The sequence below is a fragment of the Oncorhynchus kisutch genome, linkage group LG5, assembly GCF_002021735.2.
Source record: "Oncorhynchus kisutch isolate 150728-3 linkage group LG5, Okis_V2, whole genome shotgun sequence".
In the NCBI taxonomy this organism is placed as follows: Eukaryota; Metazoa; Chordata; class Actinopteri; order Salmoniformes; family Salmonidae; genus Oncorhynchus; species Oncorhynchus kisutch.
In genome coordinates, this window is record NC_034178.2 from 47,058,654 (window position 1) to 47,082,930 (window position 24,277).

Below are 24,277 nucleotides of genomic sequence, written 5' to 3' on the forward strand. Positions count from 1 at the left end.
CACATCTGTTCCCCTTCAGGAGGGGGCAAGGATTGCTGTGTGTGTCTGTGTGTGTGTGTGTTAGAGAGTGTGTGTGTGTGGCGGAAACCCCCCCATCTCAGAGCCCAACACATATTTTCATGTACTCCATATCTGCAGTCATGTGTTATCAGGAGATCCATTATTCTCTCACACCACAGAGCAGGGCTGCTCTCTGAGCCCACCTCCCTCCCCTTTATTGACTCAATATGAAAACACTCTTCTTGGACAAACAAAAGGGGTCAGAGGTAATGGTACTTAATGTTTTTCAATCATCAAAAAACAATCTGTGCTGCTAGTATGCTATACTTGGCCTGAGTTGGGGGACTGTTGAAAACAGTTGTCATGCCTATTGAAGTTAAGGGATTAGCTTTAAATGATATGGACTGGTCATAATGCATGATGCCCCTGATTGAAAAGTACAAATAGGATAATTCTGCAGAAATACAGTTGTGGTCGAATTCAAGTATGTTTAATCAATGTGTAATATGATCAGAGTGTGGTGCCGTCTAGTTTGAGCCTGGGAGCACTAGACTGGACTGTAGATAGTTTTTTCTTTACGAGACAGGTCTACAGTTGGATGTTTTCCTTCTGTGTCTCTTATTGTAATGCTGCCAGTGCCAGCAATGGGACTGACTTTACCTCACTCTGTATCTCTCAGGGTGTCAGGGTGTGACACATGTATTTTGCATGTTGAATTATATCTGCAGTAATCCCCAGGCCGGCTTTAATGTGCCCAGATTTTTTGACCATTCAATGTTTTGAGAGAGAGCAAGAGGAAGATGGCACCCCATGGTCCTTCCTCAGGCAGAGGCAGTTTATACAATATCCTCCCATGTTCACTGTCACAGCAAGGAGGGATGTCCTGGGGGTTGGGAACACTGTAATCCCGGCATTCTGAGTTTTCTCTTTGGTGGTCCTGAGCAGAAATCTACATGCCTTCTGTGCGGGTTTAGCCTCTCTCTGAACTGCATGTGACAGTGAGATTGCTAGGATTACCTCTACAGCTGAACGTGTGTGTGTGTGTGTGTGTGTGTGTGTGTGTGTGTGTGTGTGTGTGTGTGTGTGTGTGTGTGTGTGTGTGTGTGTGTGTGTGTGTGTGTGTGTGTGTGTGTGTGTGTGTGTGTGTGTGTGTGTGTGTGTGCGTGTGTGTGAGCGTGTGGGTGTCCATGTGTCACACCCTGAGCGATACAGAGTGAGGTAAAGTCAGTTCAGTACTCATGGATCATAATAGCTGCTGTGGTGTTACAGTAAGACTAACCTGACATTGCAGGCCTGAGTGGGGTCCCCACATCCGGTTTCCAGGGGGAAAGGAAGCTTGGTTGAAGATGCTGTATCCCTGAAAACCGGATGTTTCCGGTTTCTATCTACTCCGTTGAGGGTGCGTTAGGACAAGGCAGTTGAAAGATGGTACATTCATGATAAATATGCCAAATGTGGTTTATAAGTAGGCCTACTGTATAGAAATGTATACCACAATAGGAAATAGGGAGGTCTCCTAAACACAACGCTTCATTGTTGTAATGGAATATAAATTATTTTTGGTGTACATCCTGTGACGTTACATTGTCATCATTTGAGTTTTAACACTCCAAAGGGTTAAATGTGCTCATTTTGTCCATTAGTTGCTAAGGAAGTGAAGCCTCCTTGTGCAGGAAACAGGGAGAGCAATTTCCTGTTATGCAGAAATGTTTTAAGGGACTGCTGTCCTCCAATCAGACTTCAGATGTATAGGCAGGAAGCAATGTTCAAATGGCAGCAGTCTCTGGGATCCCACACATTCTCTTTTCAGCTGGATGTCTCAGAGCCTATGGTCACAAGAAAACCATCCATTTTCAACACACAAAACATTCATCAGCTTGGACAACATGAAATCCATCAGTTGTTTCTATATCATGCATGTTGTCAATTCCAGTTTGTCAATGCATTTAACATAGGCTATCTGTCTGATGAGGGCCAAAAGGCAATGCATTCTGGGTCAACGAGTCTTACAATGTCCTTGGGTTACAGTAGCCTACCCATATTGGCAATTGGAATGTAAAAATAAAAGATACTCATTGTGTATGCCTTTTCATGCAATGGCCATATGCTTTTCTATTTAAATGAACCGCTCTCATCAGTAGGCTACTCAATTTAAATAATAAGTTCAACTTTTCCACCTCTATGTGTGTTGTTTTAAGGGCAAGTCAGTCCCTGACAGGGAAAAAGGCGCTTCCTCCTCAGGAAACGCCAGGGGAGCACCTCCCGCGCTCAGCTCCCAACGCCAAACCCTCGTGCATCAATTTAGTCGCGCCTCTCACCACATACAATGCGCGCTTCACCAGGCGAGGACCACAACAGCTGGAAAGTAACTTGACGAAATAAAAACGACATAAGAAAACTAAAGTTATTATTTGACCTTGCTTGTCTTTGAATAGGTTGCTTTCTGTTTCTTGGGACACGTGTTGTTGTATGGAATGTACGAGTTGTTGCTTTCTCACAAGGATTGATAAATGATAAACGGTTCGGATGTTCGCGCGGATGGTTCACGAAAATGAACACAGGTAAGATCACTTTAATTTGGACAAATGTACAAATCATATAGGTCTAGACAACGTTTTGGTCAGTTCATAATAAAACGCTAATTGTCTGATTTGTTTTGTCCCTATAAAAAAAGAGTGTGTCCTACCCATATATAAAAATGGGAAAGGGATTGCGTGTGGAGGAAGGGAGACATACTTCCCACTAAGCATGGACCAACGCCAACGTCTGTCATTTTTTGGTGCGGCCTTGATTTCAAGTAGATTTTTGGTCGTGTCCCCCCCAAAAATCTGGAACATTCATAGACGTCTGAGTGGTGTAACCATTTATCCCTTGTGCTTCGCTGGAAAAAAAATATGTCCATTGTGGTATGGGTTAGATTCACCTGCACAGTTTAAACACACTCAAAGAATCATGTAAAAACAGCCGAAACGATATTTTGTCTTGTCAGACCTTTCGAAAAGAAGAAATACACGAACATTTGATTTCAAAAACTATATTTAAGAACTATTTGTTGACATTTTTGAGTGTCTGTGTCAGAGATCTGCTGCTCTCACACTGAGAAGGAGAAGCTTGGGAAAGCTCCTTTTCACCCAAACATAATTATAAACGTGCAACCAGAACCAGTCAAAACAAAATACATCAAAGACGTGTTTATTTTGGACCTGTGCAAATACCTATACACATGAAAGTCCCCAGGTCAAAATGACCCACATCATGTTTGTTTACAAAATCTACACATCAGTGTGTCCACATTTTGAAGTTAAGTTAAAACCCTAAATTAGGAAAAGTTATTTAATTTCATGGAGATAAAGAGAGGTTAACTAGTAACTCAAAAAATGGAAATGGGTCAAATTGAACCGCAACATAATAGGAGGGTTAACAAACCAAACATTGAAATACTGTAGAAACCCAAACTGGTCTGTGCATCAATACCTGTATATAGTAAAATACGGTATACCGCCAAGCTCCAGTATTGTACAGTATAATGTATTGTACCCTACTTTACTCAACTCTACTAAACTGTACTGCACTATACTCTGCTGAATGAAACTCTACTACATTGAATTAATCTGTACTTTCCTGTACTCTACTTTGCTCTACTCTACACTACTCTCTGAATAAAACTACTGTACTGTACTGTACTCTACTCTACTCTACTGTACTCTACTCTACTCTACTGTGCTCTACTGTACTGTACTGTACAAACTTGAAAAACATAGCCTAGATGTCTATGATTCGCTCAGATCTGGTCTGGTTTGGGCCAACCAAATTGTGTACTTGTTTGGGGGCGGAGCTCATTAGAATAGCACCCAACATGCTGTGGACGGGTTTGTTTCACATTTTGGTCATTTAGCAGACTTACAGTCAGTGCATTCAACTAATGTAGATAAACAACAACATATCACAGTCATAGCAAGAAATAAATCTCATTGTAGCTGAAGTTGTCTATTGGTTTATTCTGTAAATTGGACTACTTTAAGTATCATTGCTGCCAGATTTAACACTTTTGAAAAAGCTAACATAAGTGCATGTGACAGATGGGAGCAATAATAAATATTCTATGTTGCAATCTTCAGTTTGGCCCACTTTCCTATATAAAATAGTTGTACAAATGATTATTGTGATATAATGCTAACTTCATTGAGAATTAATGTGCTGTTGATATTTGGCCATAGAATCAATAACCAAAATTCTTTAAAAGACCTATTTTCAATTTCCATAAAATACGTTATTTCAATCTCTGTAATGACATCTTTTCAACATGATTTTAACATCCGGAAAGTATTTTAAACATCTTTTGGATGTCTTCTCAACATTATTTTGCTTACTGATTTGTGCAGACTACAATAATGGATGGAAGTTGACAAGACCTGGGATCATAATGCCACAGACTGGGATAGCCTATAGCCATTGGTGGCAAGCCTAATAGAGAGCAAATTGTTGCTTAGATATAGAATTGATCATGCAATTCCAATCATATTATTTCAACCATTGAAGTCCCAAGTGTGAAACAGTCACTAGGTCTGTAGTGTATATTTGAGACTGTGAAAAACTACAATGCAGTAGTTATCTGTGATGCAGTGTTTAGGGAAATGCTGTTGATAGTCTAAATATAAGCTACATGACCAAAAGTATGTGGACATCTGCTCGTCAAACATCTCATTCCAAAATCATGGACATTAATATGAAGTTGGTCCCCCCTTTGCTGCTATAACAGCCTACACTTTTCTGGAAGGCATTCCACTAGATGTTTGAACATTGCTGCGGGGACTTGCTTCCATTCCACCACAAGAGCATTAGTGAGGTTGGCCACTGATGTTGGGCAATTAGGCTTGGCTCGCAGTCGGTGTTCCAATTCAACCCAAAGGTGTTCGATGGGGTTGAGGTCAGGTCTCTGTGCAGGCCAGTCAAGTTCTTCCACACCGATCTAGACAAACCATTTCTGTATGGACCTCGCTTTGTGCACGGGGGCATTGTCATGCTAAAACAAGAAAAGGCCTTCCCCAAACTGTTGCCACAAATTTGGAAGCACAGAATTGTTTAGAATGTATGCTACAGCATACAGCATTAAGAATTCCCTTCACTGGAACTAAGGGGACTAGCCCGAACCATGAAAAACAACCCCAGACCATTATTCCTCCTCCACCAAACTTGACAGTTGGTACTATGGATTCTGGCAGGTAGTGTTCTCCTGGCATCCGCCAAAACCAGATTTGTGCGTCGGACTGCCAGATGCTGAAGTGTGATGCATCACTCCAGAGAACACGTTTCCACTGCTCCAGAGTCCAATGGCGGCGAGCTTCGCGTTGCGCATGGTGATCTTAGGCTTGTATGCGGCTGCTCGGCCAAGGAAACCCATTTCATGAAGCTCCCGACGGACAGTTCTTGTGCTGACTTTGCTTCCAGAGGCAGTTTGGAACTCGGTAGTGAGTGTTCCATAAAATAAAATAAATAAATAAATAAAATAATTTTTATGCGCTATGTGCTTCAGTGCTCAGAGGCCCCGTTCTGTGAGCTTCTGTGGCCTACCACCTTGCGGCTGAGCCGTTCTGGCTCATAGATGTTTCCACTTCACAATAAAAGCACTTACAGTTGACCGGGGCAGCTCTAGTAGGGCAGAAATGTTACAAACTGAGTTGTTGGAAAGGTGGAATACTATGACTGTGCCACTTTGAAAGTCACTGAGCTCTTCAGTACGGGCCATTCCTACTGTCAATGTTTGTCTATGGAGTTTGCATGGCTGTGTGCACGATTTATACACCTGTCGGCAACATTGTGGCTCAAATAGCCAAATCACATAATTTGAAGGGGTGTCCACATACTTTTGTATATATAGTGTATATCTAATATATCTAGTATAATATGCATTTCTAAACACATGAGTGATGAGGATTTTATTGACACCAGATATTCTTTTGATAATGCCATTATGGATTTATGACAAGGTTATCAATGGTATTAGACCAATTAGTGAAAAGAATATCAGAATTGGGCTATGATGCACAGCCTATGATGCATGTCACATTGCAACTTTATGGAGAATCTGATTGGTTCTTCATGGTCCAGCTAGGGGTGCTGTTTTCCTCAAGGGATGGAGATCATGTAGTTGATTGATCTGTTGAGGTCATGTTTGACCAGTTGTGCTGTCATGTGTTATCTTTTGTTGTTTTGTCCTTTGATACTCACACCTTCAAAAGAGCAGAAACAGTCTGAGAGGGGCTTCTCTCCAGTGAATCGCAGGAAGTGACTTGGGGGAAATCCTTTAATAAATCCTTTCGTGTTGTAACTTTTGTACCTCTAAGAAAAGTGTCCACTTGCAATACCCTTCCCAGGTTCCCTATCTGTTTGAAGGCTATCATGGCACAAAGATAGTTAGAAATAACTTAGGCAATGCTTTTCATAATGATATGAGCTAGTATAATGAAAGTTGTTTTAAAGATAGCCTACAGCATTTAAATCTCTTCTGACGCTATATGCATTGTTCCTTGAACTCCTAGTTAATAGTTTTTTTGTGCAGATCCCTAACCTCACGATTCCTCCCCTGTATGTTTTGAATATTACATTTCTGATTGAAGTCACTAATGATGATCTCTTTTGTTTTGTTTTCAGATTTTAAGAAGCCTCCTCTTGCTCCTAAACCAAAGCTTGTGAGTCACCTCTCCTTCAAGCTGCCATCCCCACTCATGTCCCGGCCCTGCTCCTCAGCCAGGGGCCCCAAACCTCCCATTGCCCCCAAACCCAAAGTACCACATGACCTTGAGGGGCGTGACTCTTCCCTGTTCTCCAACAACAGCCAGGAGGGGTGCGCCAACAGGGACCTGCTGCCCTCAGACGAGGAGCTGGACCAGGAGAACGAGCCAGAGGACTCTCTGAGTGGAGGGGAGGGGCTAGAGGAGGAGCCAGTGGATCCTCAGTATTCTTCAGACACTCTCAGTTCAGGGGTCAACGAGAATGGGTATGAAGAGCAGAGGGAACAGGAGGAAAAGATGATGCAGGAGGAAGAGGAGGACTGGAGGTTAACTGACAGGGTTCAAACAGAGGAGGTGGATTCTTTGGAAATGCTGACGGTCAGTAATGCTGGATTCACAATTGACTCAGAGGACACGGTGGAGATGATCGATTCGTACATCAATGATGACATCGACGCTGAGGGCAGCTATGCAGGCGAGGCGCTGGCCGACAAAGATGGCCTCTCAGTGTGCGACCTCTCCATAACCAGCATTGAGGAGGAGGAGTCAGCATGCTACCCCTGTGAAACTGGGCTTGGGAAAGAGGAGAGGGATGTAGAGGAGGAGAGGGAGCAGGAGGTGGAGTGCAGAGGAGAGGAAGAAAAAGAAGCAGCTGATAGCACAGCAGACAAAGTAACAGAATCTCTTTCTGAGGAACCCATAGCTCTCATCAAAGGTTACAAAGATGACCTTGTTACCCAAGAGCCTTCATCCTTCAAGGAGGATGAGGAGGAAGCAGAGGAATCCTTACCTAACCCTGGTAGTCCTCACAATGTCCTACAGGAGGACGATGGAAATAATGTAATTGGTCCCTCAAATGAGAGAGTAGAAAGGTACCAACCATTTTCCATCATTGACGAAGAGCCCATGACTATTCAGTACAAAATGGAAGGAGGTGAGTGCCAACTAAGCCACCATAAAGCAAATCAACTCTTTGAGACAGAGGAAGAAGCAGCTGACCCCAGCCTGGAGCCTTATTACATCTCAACTGAGGACATCGTGAACCCAGAGCAGAGCCCCACAGAGGGCAAAGTTCACAGATTGGCAGAGAGTGAGAGCACTCCGGAGGAATCTTCACTGGCCACCACAGAGACCATGGAACCCAGTGAGTATTCAGCAATAGGTGACAATGACTCGCTGTGTGATGACTCTGACGACATGGGGAAGATTGAGTGTGTCTCCTCTGAGGACTACGTTGAGATAGATGATGATGATAATGATGACAGGGAGAACATGACAGGTTCATGTCAGAGAAGGATGCCTGGATTCCAGACGGTGGAGGCTTTCTTTAACCAGAGTAACAACCAGCCCCGTTTCAGGCTGCTGTCCATCTCTGTGCCAGCGGACACAGAGACCTCCCAGGTCTTGTTGTTCTCTGACAGCCAGCTGCGCTCCCCAGATGACTCTGATGTGTTCAGGGATGAGGAGGACCTAGAGGGTCACATCATTCCCTACCTGGATGAGACAACAGACACAGAAGAGAACCTCAGTATTGAGCATGTCTACGAAGAGGCCGGCCTGGACTCAGAGGGGGAGAATTTCCTGCCTTTTGACAGGAAGTCCATTGTCACCAGGTCCCGGTCACTGTCGGGGAAAGTGCCTGGTTATGTACCTGAGACGGTCCCTGAGGAGGCGGGCTCAGAGTTCCATGTTCAGAACTACTGCGAGGTGGGATTGGACCGGAGGGGACCCGCATTGAGCAGCAGCCCCATGTTAAACTCAACCCGGGCCAAGAGCTCATCCAAACCACATCGCTTTCTCCTGTACCCCCGCTCCTTCTCCATGAAGGGACGTGACCTGCCCCTAAGTGTGTACAGGGAGGGCCAGGGTTCCCCGGGGGAGAGGAGGGAGGACAGCCTCTCTCTGCCGTGTGTCACGGGCTCTTCTGGAAGCTTCTCCCAGCGAAGCCCCCTGCCCTCCAGCAGCCTGTCCACCCCTACATCAATGGTGGACATCCCTCCTCCCTTCGAGCTGGCCTACATCACCAAGAAGCCCATCACCAAAAGTTCTCCATCCCTGTTCATCGAGGGAGACTCCCCAGACAGGCAGAAGAAGAAGAAGTCCTCCTTCAAGCGCTTCCTGATGTTGAAATTCAGGAGAAAGACGGAGAGCAAGCTGCTGGTGGATGTCAACGTGTCCTCCTCCAGGTCCTCCTCTGAGTCCAGCCACCACGGCCCTGCCAGGGTCCTTGATTCAGACAGGCGCAGCACAGGCAGCTCCCCGCAGCTCAAGTCCTGGACAGTCAGTAAGCCCCAGCGCTCTCCAGAGTCCCCATCCACCTTTCTGTTCTATAAGGACGGGAAAAGAAAAAGGGGTTCTGTGGCTTTCCTCAACCGCAGCGTGGCCCGGGTAGAGTCCTTCGAGGATCGCACTCTCGCCCCCTTCACCCCCCTCCCCCTGACTAAACCCCGCTCCATCTCCTTCCCCAATGCTGACACATCAGACTACGAGAATATCCCCGCCCAGACTCTCAACTCCGACTATGAGAACATCCAGATCCCCTCTCGGAGGCCTGTACGACCGGGGACCTTTGCAGAGTATTTTGATCATCCGAGTCGGGCGCTGTCTTCTGCCAATGACACTGATGGTTATGTGGATATGAGTAGCTTCCCTGGGTATGAGAGAAATGCTCAATCGTCTGAGCAGGAGCCTGAAAGGTATGGGGACATTTTTGTTTATACCTTGAGCTTCACTACTGACTTGGATTTTAAGTTGTATAGTTTGGCCTTGTGTGTTATTGGTGTGTGTATGCATGTGTGTGTGCAAAATTTTTTACTTGTAGTTCTGACTTGATTTTCCCTTAGGAAACATGTATCAACCTCTGCAAAAATGTCCATTAATTATAATCCACATAATAATTCACATTTATTGCTTTAATAAACTGACTCAAATTAAGATTCTACATCTGTAGGAGTGAATAGATCATTCAGGAACGGACATAACAATTCATTTGGGCAGTTCATAGTTTTTCTACCTGGGATGGCTACCTAAGGGATACGGTAGGGGAGAGTGGGGTAAATTGGGCCAAATGGGTAGTTTGGGCCACCCTTGTTTGTTGGAAACCCTACACACTATGTATCATTTGACCAAATATTTTGGAAGAGGTCATCTTTTCATGTAGTCTGTGAAGGAGGAAACCACATGGAAAAAGTGGTAAGCAAGTTCGGTAAAAAAAAAGAAGATTTTCACCAAGTCAAATTAATTTATTGTGTTGAGGTTACATGATGCTTGTGTCTAAACCTAGCTCCAACTGCGCTGTTGGAGCTACTGTAGGAACAAAAGCATTTCGCTACACCCGCAATAACATCTGCTAAATATGTGTATGTGACCAAAAACATTTGATTTGATGATTTTAATATTGTTCTATACATCACTCTTTAAGCTTCAATATGAGGTCCTAAACTTAGCATGGGCTAATATGGTAAACATTCTTTGCCTTGAGGTAAGTTGAGCCAATGGTTGAGCCAATAGCAAGTTGAGACATTTTTTTTCTTCGCAGGCGTAATATGCAAGGCTTTATCGCTGGGATATGAGGTAACAATAGGGCCTGGCCTATGTTAAAAGTGTTTGAAAAAAGTACAAAGTATTTCTTAGATGTTAAGCCTGTGTTAAAAGATGCTTAAAATGATTATAAGACAAAAAAGCGATTGTGATTGTGTTGAATTGTATTTGGGAAATCAAGATAGACATGGTTTTAAAAAGGTAGTGGTAATATATTGTTCGGTACAGAAATGTGTAGGCGACTTAACTTACCCTGTACCGCTGCTTAACTTACCCTGTACCGCTGCTTAACTTACCCTGTACCGCTGCTTAACTTACCCTGTACCGCTGCTTAACTTACCCTGTACCGCTGCTTAACTTACCCTGTACCGCGGCTTAACTTACCCTGTACCGCGGCTTAACTTACCCTGTACCGCTGCTTAACTTCAAATCAAATCAAATCAAATCAAATTTATTTATATAGCCCTTCGTACATCAGCTGATATCTCAAAGTGCTGTACAGAAACCCAGCCTAAAACCCCAAACAGCAAGCAATGCAGGTGTAGAAGCACGGTGGCTAGGAAAAACTCCCTAGAAAGGCCAAAACCTAGGAAGAAACCTAGAGAGGAACCAGGCTATGTGGGGTGGCCAGTCCTCTTCTGGCTGTGCCGGGTGGAGATTATAACAGAACATGGCCAAGATGTTCAAATGTTCATAAATGACCAGCATGGTCGTATAATAATAAGGCAGAACAGTTGAAACTGGAGCAGCAGCACGGTCAGATGGACTGGGGACAGCAAGGAGTCATCATGTCAGGTAGTCCTGGGGCATGGTCCTAGGGCTCAGGTCCTCCGAGAGAGAGAAAAAAAAGAGAGAATTAGAGAGAGCATATGTGGGGTGGCCAGTCCTCTTCTGGCTGTGCCGGGTGGAGATTATAACAGAACATGGCCAAGATGTTCAAATGTTCATAAATGATCAGCATGTTCGAATAATAAGAAGGCAGAACAGTTGAAACTGGAGCAGCAGCACGGCCAGGTGGACAGGGGACAGCAAGGAGTCATCATGTCAGGTAATCCTGGGGCATGGTCCTAGGGCTCAGGTCCTCCTCCGAGAGAAGGAGAATCTAACGCAAACTTAGATTCACACAGGACACCGAATAGGACAGGAGAAGTACTCCAGATATAACAAACTGACCCTAGCCCCCCGACACATAAACTACTGCAGCATAAATACTGGAGGCTGAGACAGGAGGGATCAGGAGACACTGTGGACCCATCCAAGGACACCCCCGGACAGGGCCAAACAGGAAGGATATAACCCCACCCATTTTGCCAAAGCACAGCCCCCACACCACTAGAGGGATATCTTCAACCACCAACTTACCATCCTGAGACAGGGCCGAGTATAGCCCACAAAGATTTCCGCCATGGCACAACCCAAGGGGGGGCGCCAACCCAGACAGGATGACCACATCAGTGAATCAACCCACTCAGGTGACGCACCCCTTCCAGGGACGGCATGAGAGAGCCCCAGTAAGCCAGTGACTCAGCCCCTGTAATAGGGTTAGAGGCAGAGAATCCCAGTGGAAAGAGGGGAACCGGCCAGGCAGAGACAGCAAGGGCGGTTCGTTGCTCCAGAGCCTTTCCGTTCACCTTCCCACTCCTGGGCCAGACTACACTCAATCATATGACCCACTGAAGAGATGAGTCTTCAGTAAAGACTTAAAGGTTGAGAACGAGTTTGCATCTCTGACATGGGTAGGCAGACCGTTCCATAAAAATTGAGCTCTATAGGAGAAAGCCCTGCCTCCAGCTGTTTGCTTAGAAATTCTAGGGACAATTAGGAGGCCTGCGTCTTATGACCGTAGCGTACGTGTAGGTATGTACGGCAGGACCAAATCAGAGAGATAGGTAGGAGCAAGCCCATGTAATGCTTTGTAGGTTACCAGTAAAACCTTGAAATCACCCCTTGCTTGACAGGAAGCCAGTGTAGAGAGGCTAGCACTGGAGTAATATGATCAAATTTTTTGGTTCTAGTCAGGATTCTAGCAGCCGTATTTAGCACCAACTGAAGTTTATTTAGTGCTTTATCCGTGTAGCCGGAAAGTAGAGCATTGCAGTAGTCTAACCTAGAAGTGACAAAAGCATGGATGAATTTTTCTGCATCATTTTTGGACAGAAAGTTTCTGATTTTTGCAATGTTACGTAGATGGAAAAAAGCTGTCCTTGAAATGGTCTTGATATGTTCTTCAAAAGAGAGATTAGGGTCCAGAGTAATGCCCGAGGTCCTTCACAGTTTTATTTGAGACGACTGTACAACCATTAAGATTAATTGTCAGATTCAACAGAAGATCTCTTTGTTTCTTGGGACCTAGAACAAGCATCTCTGTTTTGTCCGAGTTTAAAAGTAGAACGTTTGCAGCCATCCACTTCCTTATGTCTGAAACACATGCTTCTAGCAAGGGCAATTTTGGGGCTTCACCATGTTTCATTGAAATGTACAGCTGTGTGTCATCCGCATAGCAGTGAAAGTAAACATTATGTTTTCGAATAACATCCCCAAGAGGTAAAATATATAGTGAAAACAATAGTGGTCCTAAAACGGAACCTTGAGGAACACCGAAATTTACAGTTGATTTGTCAGAGGACAAACCATTCACAGAGACAAACTGATATCTTTCCGACAGATAAGATCTAAACCAGGCCAGAACTTGTCCGTGTAGACCAATTTGGGTTTCCAATCTCTCCAAAAGAATGTGGTGATCGATGGTATCAAAAGCAGCACTAAGGTCTAGGAGCACGAGGACAGATGCAGAGCCTCGGTCCGATGCCATTAAAATGTCATTTACCACCTTCACAAGTGCCGTCTCAGTGCTATGATGGGGTCTAAAACCAGACTGAAGCATTTCATATACATTGTTTGTCTTCAGGAAGGCAGTAAGTTGCTGCGCAACAGCCTTTTCTAAAATTTCTGAGAGGAATGGAAGATTCGATATAGGCCGATAGTTTTTTATATTTTCTGGATCAAGGTTTGGCTTTTTCAAGAGAGGCTTTATTACTGCCACTTTTAGTGAGTTTGGTACACATCCGTTGGATAGAGAGCCGTTTATTATGTTCAACATAGGAGGGCCAAGCACAGGAAGCAGCTCTTTCAGGAGTTTAGTTGGAATAGGGTCCAGTATGCAGCTTGAAGGTTTAGAGGCCATGATTATTTTCATCATTGTGTCAAGAGATATATTACTAAAACACTTGAGCGTCTCTCTTGATCCTAGGTCCTGGTAGAGTTGTGCAGACTCAGGACAACTGAGCTTTGAAGGAATACGCAGATTTAAAGAGGAGTCCGTAATTTGATTTCTAATAATCATAATCTTTTCCTCAAAGAAGTTCATGAATTTATCACTGCTAAAGTGAAAGTCATCCTCTCTTGGGGAATGCTGCTTTTTAGTTAGCTTTGCGACAGTATCAAAAAGGAATTTCGGATTGTTCTTATTTTCCTCAATTAAGTTTGAAAAATAGGATGATCGAGCAGCAGTAAGGGCTCTTCGGTACTGCACGGTACTGTCTTTCCAAGCTAGTCGGAAGACTTCCAGTTTGGTGTGGCGCCATTTCCGTTCCAATTTTCTGGAAGCTTGCTTCAGAGCTCGGGTATTTTCTGTGTACCAGAGAGCTAGTTTCTTATGAGAAATGTTTTTAGTTTTTAGGGGTGCAACTGCATCTAGGGTATTGCGCAAGGTTAAATTGAGTTCCTCAGTTAGGTGGTTAACTGATTTTTGTCCTCTGGCGTCCTTGGGTAGACAGAGGGAATCTGGAAGGACATCAAGGAATCTTTGTGTAGTCTGTGAATTTATAGCACGACTTTTGATGTTCCTTGGTTGGGGTCTGAGCAGATTATTTGTTGCAATTGCAAACATAATAAAATGGTGGTCCGATAGTCCAGGATTATGAGGAAAAACATTAAGATCCACAACATTTATTCCATGGGACAAAACTAGGTCCAGCGTATGACTGTGACAGTGAGTGGGTCCAGAGACATGTTGGACAAAACCCACTGAGTCGATGATGGCTCCGAAAGCCTTTTGGAGTGGGTCTGTGGACTTTTCCATGTGAATATTAAAGTCACCAAAGATTAGAATATTATCTGATATGACTACAAGGTCCGATAGGAATTCAGGGAACTCAGTGAGGAACGCTGTATATGGCCCAGGAGGCCTGTAAACAGTAGCTATAAAAAGTGATTGAGTAGGCTGCATAGATTTCATGACTAGAAGCTCAAAAGACGAAAACGTCATTTTTTTTTTTTATTGAAATTTGCTATCGTAAATGTTAGCAACACCTCCGCCTTTGCGGGATGCACGGGGGATATGGTCACTAGTGTAGCCAGGAGGTGAGGCCTCATTTAACACAGTAAATTCATCAGGCTTAAGCCATGTTTCAGTCAGGCCAATCACATCAAGATTATGATCAGTGATTAGTTCATTGACTATAATTGCCTTTGAAGTAAGGGATCTAACATTAAGTAGCCCTATTTTGAGATGTGAGGTATCATGATCTCTTTCAATACTGACAGGAATGGAGGTGGTCTTTATCCTAGTGAGATTGCTAAGGCGAACACCGCCATGTTTAGTTTTGCCCAACCCAGGTCGAGGCACAGACACGGTCTCAATGGTGATAGCTGAGCTGACTACACTGACTATGCTAGTGGTGCTTAACTTAAGCTGTACTGCTGCTTAACTTACCCCGTACCGCTGCTTAACTTATCCTGTACCGCTGCTTAACTTACCCTGTACCGCTGCTTAACTTACCCTGTACCGCTGCTTAACTTATCCTGTACCGCTGCTTAACTTACCCTGTACCGCTGCTTAACTTACCCTGTACCGCTGCTTAACTTACCCTGTACCGCGGCTTAACTTACCCTGTACCGCTGCTTAACTTACCCTGTACCGCGGCTTAACTTACCCTGTACCGCGGCTTAACTTACCCTGTACCGCGGCTTAACTTACCCTGTACCGCTGCTTAACTTACCCTGTACCGCTGCTTAACTTACCCTGTACCGCTGCTTAACTTACCCCATACCCTTCTTTTGGACAAGCTATGTTTTCAAAACAGTAATGTTTACTTGAATTCTGATTATTTCCAGGGATACACAACATCCTGAAATATATGTAGGTATATTTGTTAGATAGAATACTATATTTCTTTTGACGGAGTGATGCTGAACGAAATGATCTTTTCAACTTACCCAACTCTCACCTACCTACGAGTCCAATGGTTTGATGGGGCTGGACAGTGGACAAGGGATTCTGTTTTGTTGGACAAGCTGATTCCATAGTGAAGTGAACTGTGTGAAATGCAGAGTATTCTCTCCTGTTATGGTATTTGCGGGGATGATCTCCAGTGCTGGGCTGAGATTACCCCCCCCCCCCCACACACACACACCCCCTCAGTACTGCACCCTTATTATACAGACCACCCCAGATGATTCATTGTCAGAGCATTTTGGAGTCATCCCTCTTCCCTCCAGCCAATCAGAAACAGGAATCTCAGTGTTCTGTGTGCTCTATGATGTGTTGCCCTCAGCATAGTAGCCACGTTTATTATTCTGGAGGTGCATGGGAGGTAATCATAAGGGTGTGTTGATACACAGGGCTCTGGGAATCCTCTGAATTGGTGATGCTGTTGCATGTTGTTGCATCATCAGCATCCAATTGATTTTCAGTTCACATTAAAATTATACATTGGCACTAAGACATTTGAAATGAAATTGTTTGCAAATAAAGGGTCAGAGATCCACTGCCTGTACCAACCACACGTCTTACTGTATTTTACTCTAACATTTGAACTGATATGGGTTTAGACTGCACACGTTGACTGTCTTTATTGTGCATAGCAGACAATTTGGCTGTTGATCAGTTTGTAATGGTCAAAAGGATCAGACTGTAGTTTCTGCAGGAGGTTGGTCAGCAGTGGTCAGGGGCTCTGTCTGTAGGTGTTGGGTGAGGTTGGTCAGCAGTGGTCCGGGACTCTGTCTGTAGGTGTTGGGTGGAGGTTGATCAGCAGTGGTCAGGGGCTCTGTCTGTAGGTGTTGGGTGGAGGTAGGTCAGCAGTGGTCCGGGGCTCTGTGTGTAGGTGTTGGGTGGAGGTTGGTCAGAAGTGGTCAGGGGCTCTGTCTGTAGGTGGTGGGTGGAGGTTGGTCAGCAGTGGTCAGGGACTCTGTCTGTGGGTGTTGGGTGGAGGTTGGTCAGCAGTGGTCCGGGACTCTGTCTGTGGGTGTTGGGTGGAGGTTGGTCAGCAGTGGTCCGGGGCTCTGTCTGTAGGTGTTGGGTGGTCCGGGGCTCTGTCTGTAGGTGTTGGGTGGAGGTTGGTCAGCAGTGGTCAGGGGCTCTGTCTGTAGGTGTTGGGTGGAGGTAGGTCAGCAGTGGTCCGGGGCTCTGTGTGTAGGTGTTGGGTGGAGGTTGGTCAGAAGTGGTCAGGGGCTCTGTCTGTAGGTGGTGGGTGGAGGTTGGTCAGCAGTGGTCAGGGACTCTGTCTGTGGGTGTTGGGTGGAGGTTGGTCAGCAGTGGTCCGGGACTCTGTCTGTGGGTGTTGGGTGGAGGTTGGTCAGCAGTGGTCCGGGGCTCTGTCTGTAGGTGTTGGGTGGTCCGGGGCTCTGTCTGTAGATGTTGTGTGGAGGTTGGTCAGCAGTGCTCAGGGGCTCTGTTTGTAGGCTAGGTGTTGGCTGGAGGAAGGCCTGGGTGTGGAACCTGTGAGGTCATCCGTGGGAGGAATCCTACTGCCTTTGAGCGCCCACTTCCCTATTTATGCTAAATGCTAAATGGACAAGAGAGGGGGTGGAGGACTTTACAGGGCTTACAGTACTGTACCTCAACTGGCATGCACCAAGTTGAGATGTAACAGTAGGGTGACCTAACACCTCCAGTAGCCTTGGAACCAGTCTGCTTAAGCCAATTTTTTATATATTTTTTTTAACCTTTATTTAACTAGGCAAGTTAAGAACAAATTCGTATTTTCAATGATGGCCTAGGAACAGTGGGTTAACTGCCTGTTCAGGGGCAGAACGACAGATTTGTACCATGTCAGCTCGGGGATTTGAACTTGCAACCTTCCGGTTACTAGTCCAACGCTCTTACCACTAGGCTAGTTGTTTGTGGTGTTTAATGCAGAAACAGTCCAGCACCGTGTTACACCTCTTGTGATAGCTTTAACAGCACAGCACTGAACATGATTTGTACCCCAGTCTTCTATACATGTATTTTCACTATTTTAGCCACTGTAGAATACTTACTTTCCAATAAACCAAATCCTTCAGTATATTTAAGGTCATTGAGCAGTGTCCACTTACCCTCCCACTATCAGAAGAAGGAACAAATAGGCTCACAAAGAGCCTGGGGAAGCGGGTAAGAATAATTGTTTAACTCCTTTTGTAATTTGCCACTGTAGATTTAGCCTTCGGCTGTCCTAAAACAGCATAGCACAAATTCTGCAGAGACTGGGATGCTATTGCCTTGTGTTGCCAGAGTGCGGAAGTTGTAACATGCTGAGATTAAGAAGTGGTTTTGGCAGGAAATTATTTTGAGTTTGAAAACTGAGAACTGACTTAATGGTCCGATTTGGTCCACAGCACTAGCATTAACTGGGAAGGTATTAATCTCCTATATACAGTACCAGTCAAAAGTGTGGATACACCTACTCATTCAAGAGTTTTTCTTTATTTTTACTATTTTCTACAAATAATTTAAATATATATAAATAAATACATTTTCTACCTATAAATAATAGTTAAGACATCACACTGTGAAATAACACATATGGAATTAAGTAGTAACCAAATAAAAGTTGAACAAATCTAAATATATTTTATATTTGAGATTCTTCAAAGTAGCCATCCTTTGCCTTGACGACAGCTTTGTACACTCTTGGAATTCTCTCAACCAGCTTCACCTGGAATGCTTTTCCAACAGTCTTGAATGAGTTCCCACATATGCTGAGCACTTGTTGGCTGCTTTTCCTTCACTCTGCAGTCCAACTCATCCCAAACTATCTCAACTGAGTTGAGGTCGGGTGATTGTGGAGGCCAGATCATCTGATACAGCACTTCATCACTCTCCTTCTTGGTCAAATAGCCCTTACACAGTCTAGAGGTGTGTTGGGTCATTGTCCTGTTGAAAAACAAATGATAGTCCCACTAAGCTCAAACCAGATGGGATGGCGTATCGCTGCAGAATGCTGTGGTAGCCATGCTGGTTAAGTGTGCCTTGAATTCTAAATAAATCACTGACAGTGTCACCAGCAAAGCACCATCACACCTCCTCCTCCATGCTTCACCATGGGAACTACACATGCAGCGATCATCCGTTCACCTACTCCGAGTCTTACAAAGACACAGCGGTTGGAACCAAAAATCTCAAATTTGGACTCATCAGACCAAAGGACAGATTTCCACCGGTCTAATGTCCATTAGTCATGTTTCTTGTCCCAAGCAGGTCTCTTCTTCTTCTTGGTGTCCTTTATTAGTGGTTTCTTTGCAGAACTTTGACCACGAAGGCCTGATTCACACAGTCTCCTCTGAACAGTTGATATTGAGATGTGTCTGTTAATTTAACTCTGTGAAGCATTTATTTGGGCTGCAATTTCTGAGGCTGGTAACTCTAATGAACTTATCCTCTGCAGCAGAGGTAACTCTGGGTCTTCCTTTCCTGTGGCTGTCCTCATGAGAGCCCGTTTCATCAAAGTTCTTGAAATGTTCAGTATTGACTGACCTTCATGTCTTAAAGTAATGATGGACTGTTGTTTATCTTTCTTATTTGAGCTATTCTTGCCATAATATGGACTTGGTCTTTTACCAAATAGGGATATCTTCTGTATACCATCCCTACCTTGCCACAACACAACTAATTGGCTTAAACTGATTAAAGAGGAAAGAAACTCCACAAATGAACTTTTAACAAGGCACACCGATTAATTGAAAAGTATTCCAGGTGACCACCTCATGAAGCTGGTTGAGAGAATGCCAAGAGTGTGCAAAGCTGTCATCAAGGCAAAGGGTGTCTACTTTGAAGAATCTAAAGTATAAAATATATTTATATTTGTTTAACACTTTTTTGCTTACTACATGATTCCATGTGTGTTATTTCATAGATTTGATGTCTTCACTATTATTATACAATTTAGAAAATAGTAAAAATAAAGAAAAACCATTGAATGAGTAGTTGTGTCCAAACTTTTGACTGGTACTGTATATTAATATATTCTTACTGTTATAGTGGAACAACACATAATTTAATCAGCAGTTATGGTCCACATGTACTGAACAAAAATATAAACGTAACATGCAACAATTTCGAAGATTTTACTGAGTTACAGTTCACATGGGGAAATCAGTCAATTGAAATAAATTAATTGGGCATCTGTTGGTCACAGATACCTTGAAAAAATGGGCTTCACAATGGGCCTCAGGATCTCGTCACGGCATTTCTGTGCATTAAAATAGCCATTGATAAAATACAATTGTGTTCGTTGTCCATAGCTTATGCCTGCCCATAACCTTAACCCCAACGCCACTATGGGGCACACTGTTCACAACGTTGACATCAGCAAACCGCTCGCTCACACAATGCCAATCACGTGGTTTTCGGTTATGAGGACAGTTGGACGTACTGCCAAATTCTCTAAAATGACATTGGAGGCGGCTTATGGTAGAGAAATGAACATGAAATGATCTGGCAACAGTTCTGGTGGACATTCCTGCAGTCAGCATGCCAATTGCATGCTCCCTCAAAACTTGAGACATCTGTGGCATTGGGTTGTGTGACAAAACTGCACATTTTATGTGGCCTTGTATCGTCCCCAGCACAAGGTGCAACTTGTGTAATGATCATTCTGTTTAATCAGCTTCTGGATTCGCCACACTTGTCAGGTGGATGGATTATGGTGGATGGAGATATGCTCACTAACAGGGATGTAAACAAATTTGTGCACAACATTTGAGAGAAATAAGCTTTCTGTGCGTATGGAACATTTCTGGGTTCTTTTATTTCAGCTCATGAAACATGGGACTAAAACTTTACATGTTGCGTTTATATTTTTGTTCAGTGTAGTAACTTCCTATCTGTGAGAAGCAAAGAATGGAACCCCATACATGTTGTTAAATTTTTTTGAGAATTGTCTAATGTACATTTCAGTGGTGTTAAACCCATTGGAACATGCAGTGAAGCACAGCATTCACACTGTCACAGCAATAAGAAGCACCGGGGTCAGCCACGCTGCTAACTCACGGATGTGTTGTCATTAGAGCATTAGCGCACTCTCCCCACTGAGCCTCAATCATTACCTTATCCACCCAGGCTCCCAGCAGAAGTGCATCTGTCAGCATGTGCCATCCTATCCCATGGCCTGGGTATGGCTGTGTCGCTGGAGGCACTATAGAAGGTTTATTGGTCTCTCCACACGCTGAATCTATTGTCTATCTATTGTCATAATTTCACATTCATGCTATCCATACTTCTGATGGTCCTCCACATACTGTAGCTTTGCTATTATTACAGCAGTATTTTAACATGGAGGCATATAAAGTCAACTCAGACGGTTGAGTGCAATTCATTTGCGTCATATATCTCACAGATAAAGCTTTATGGAGAGAGGAGAGTAGGACTGCTCTGACTAAGAGACAAATTATGTGGAGGAAACTGAAATACACTGTGTACAAAACAGTAGGAACACCTTCCTAATATTGAGTTGCACCCCCTTTTGCCCTCAGAACAGCCTCAATTCGTAGGGGCACAGGGAGTTCCACAGAGATGCTGGCCCATGTTGACTCCAATGCTTCCCACAGTTGTGTCAAGTTGGCTGGATGTCCTCTGGGTAGTGGACCATTCTTGATGCACACAGGAAACTGTTGTGTGAAAAACTCAGCAGTGTTGCAGTTCTTGACACACTAAAACCGGTGCCCTGGCACCTACTACCATAACCTGTTAAAAGGCACTTAAATCTTTTGTCTTTCTCATTCATCCTCGCAATGGCACACATGCACTATCCAGGTCTCATTTGTCTAATGTTGAAATATCCTTCTTTAAAGTGGATTTAACAGGTGACATCAATAAGGGATCATAGCTTTCACCTGGATTCCCCTGGTCAGTCTATGTCATGGAAGGAGCAGGTGTTCCTAATGTTTTGTGCACTCAGTGTATTGAAACAACTTTATAGACTTTATATCAATGAAAAAGCTGCATGAAGATAAGAGTTCATGTTGTGGTCTGTAGATAAAGACATTAATGATTGAAACGGCATACATACAGTGCGTTGGAGTGGGCAGATAGAATCTTGAAACATTACTCTAACACCGTTCTCTTCCTGAACAAATGGTTTTTAATTAGTTTCTCTAAGAGCCTTTGAGTTATTATGAGCCATTCATCAACTGGCGACACCGTGGCCTATGAGAGATCACTCTGGGGTTGATTAATCCTCCTTTCCATTGATCTGACATGTTCCTCTTAATTTCCTATAAAGACGCGTTACCAGACCTCTCTGTGTTGGTTTGGAAATGGACACCAGCTGAAGACAAGCTGTGTCTCACTCTGTCTCAGGACTTCATATTAATCTGAAGAATGTTTTTTAAATTATGTTTTATAATATTTTATCTGTCTAACAATTAGAGTTTTGTCTTTTATGGATTTGATCCACTGTCCATCCGATGAATTCCAGTTTCATAATGCCTCCCTGTAAATGTCCTTTGGTTTAGCAATATCTTTGATGAGTTCACTACTGCCTCTCTCTCTCTCTCTCTCTCTCTCTCTCACATACTCTCAGTCTCTCTCTCCCTCCTCATCTGCCAGATTTCAGTTTACCAACAAAAAAGTTATGGTATTGCACTGTGTGTGTGTGAGAGAACTATAGAAATGATACATTTGTCACATCAATATTAGTATTATTTGTATTATTATTAATCAATACAGTAATATGACATCTTTATATAAACATTGAGAGCGACGTGCATTCATCTTAAGATGGCTGGATGGGACATATCACAGTCAAATATACAGGATACAAGCATTCCATTCCAGCAAAACAATGGATATAAAATATTAAATATTAAGAACACCTTTCACCTCAATTCCTCGGGGCATGGACTCTACAAGGTGTCCAAAGTGTTCCACAGAGATGCTGGCCCATGTTGACTCCAATGCTTCCCACAGTTATTTCAAGTTGGCTAGATGTCCTTTGGGTGGTGGACCATTCTTTGACATAAAAAAAAACTTGTACCCCTTTTTCATTAAATCCAATTGGTGCTTACAGTCTTGTCCCATCGCTGCAACTCCCATACGGACTCAGGAGAGGCGAAGGTCCTCCGAAACACGACCCTGTCAAGCCGCACTGCTTCCTGACACACTGCACGCTTAACCAGGAAGCCAGCTGCACCAATGTGTCAGAGGAAACACTGTACAACTGGCGACCAAAATCAGTGTGCAGGCGCCCGGCCAGACACAGGAGTGCGATGGGATTAGGAAATCCCAGCCGGCCAAACCCTACCCTGCGCCACCTGGGTCTCCCGTACATGGCCGGCTGTTCACAGCCCAGGATCGAACCTGGATCTGTAGTGATGCCTCAAGCACTGCGATGCAGTGCTTTTAGACCACTGCGCCACTCTGGAGGCCCCACATTGGAAACTGTTGAGCATGAAAAAACCCAGCAGTGTTGCAGTTCTTGAAACACAGAAACCGGTGCACCTGGCACCTACTACCATAACCCGTTCAAAGGCACTTTGAACCCATCATCCATCTTTTGTCTTGCCATTGACCCTCTGAATGGCACACATACACAATCCATGTCTCAATTGTCTCAAGGCTTAAAAATCCTTCTCTTCTTTAACCTGTCTCCTCCCCTTCAGCTACACTGATTGAAGTGGATTTAACAAGTGACATCAATAAGGGATCATAGCTTTCACATGAATTCACCTGGTCAGTCTGTCATTGAAAGATTAGGTGTTCATAATGATTTGTACACTCAGTGTATAGCATTTTGCAAATAAAACACATTTCAATAAACATCTAAAATCTATTAATAAAAAATCTGAGAAGAGTAATATTTTACACACAAGTGATGATACCCATAATCAATCATTTCTAGCGAAAAAACACATGTGTTTTGGAAATAAACTCTCATATGTTGATACGTATGTGTGTGTTTGTTTGTCTGTGTGTGTTTGTTGACCTGTGTGTGTTTGTTGACCTGTGTGTGTTTGTTGAACTGTGTGTGTGTGAAGTGTGAACTACAGTATACTGATACTCTGATTCGGTCCTGTCCATTCAGTGCCTATACAGAAGCCTACACCGTGTGCTCCCTAGCTGTTGGTCCCCCTGGTGGGTCATCGGGTGAGGCGAGGGGAGGGACAGCTGAGGAGGAGGACCAAGGACGCACCTCTGAGGAGGAGGAGGAGGAGGGAGGAGAAGATAACACATATGGCAGACAGGTGAGACTTCAAAACCTTTGAAACGGCTTGAGTGTTAAAAAATAAGTTAAGATATTGCTATTGTATTATGTTTGCTATTAAACAGAGATTTGTTAGTGATAATGTTGTTCTTGACAGAGCGATGGTCGATCCAGAGCCTTCTACATTGCCAAAGAGCTGGTGGACACTGAGAGATTGTGAGTATCACATAGAACAGGCATTCCCAAGCTGGGGTACGCGCAATGCCGTAGGGGGTACGCCAAATAAAAATGTGATTCTCATTTTCTGCACATTTTCAAACAGTCCATTTATATTTTCCAACTGGGCTATACATTTGGGTGAGTTTTATTTCTTTCCTGAGTAGCCTCGTTTCACTGCCAATAATAAAATTCAACCATCTAGTGTTCAGCGAAATAACAACACAATGTCAAATACAGGTAGCCTTGTCAAATAATCACATTAACCGTTACTCTCTCGCAGGAATTCCACTAACGGTCCGTATGTAGCCAAACGTAGCTGCTGCTCATGTTGAAATCGGTACTGATGGTGCAAAAGCCATGATAGGGATACATAGCGGAATGGTAACG

General features: G+C 43.9%; 1 protein-coding gene across 2 annotated transcripts in view; it reads left to right on the forward strand.

The window, feature by feature from the left end:
• Positions 1-2,303: 2,303 nt before the first annotated feature.
• LOC109891152 (FYVE, RhoGEF and PH domain-containing protein 5) overlaps positions 2,304-24,277 on the forward strand; it is a 54,912-nt gene continuing 32,938 nt past the window's right edge. For both annotated transcript variants that reach the window (XM_031825213.1, XM_031825214.1), the window contains exons 1-4: positions 2,304-2,561; positions 6,652-9,427; positions 23,552-23,711; positions 23,829-23,887. In XM_031825213.1, coding sequence (XP_031681073.1) covers positions 2,552-2,561; positions 6,652-9,427; positions 23,552-23,711; positions 23,829-23,887 — 3,005 coding nt within the window. In that variant the 5' untranslated portion in view covers positions 2,304-2,551. The remainder of the gene's footprint in view (positions 2,562-6,651; positions 9,428-23,551; positions 23,712-23,828; positions 23,888-24,277) is intronic.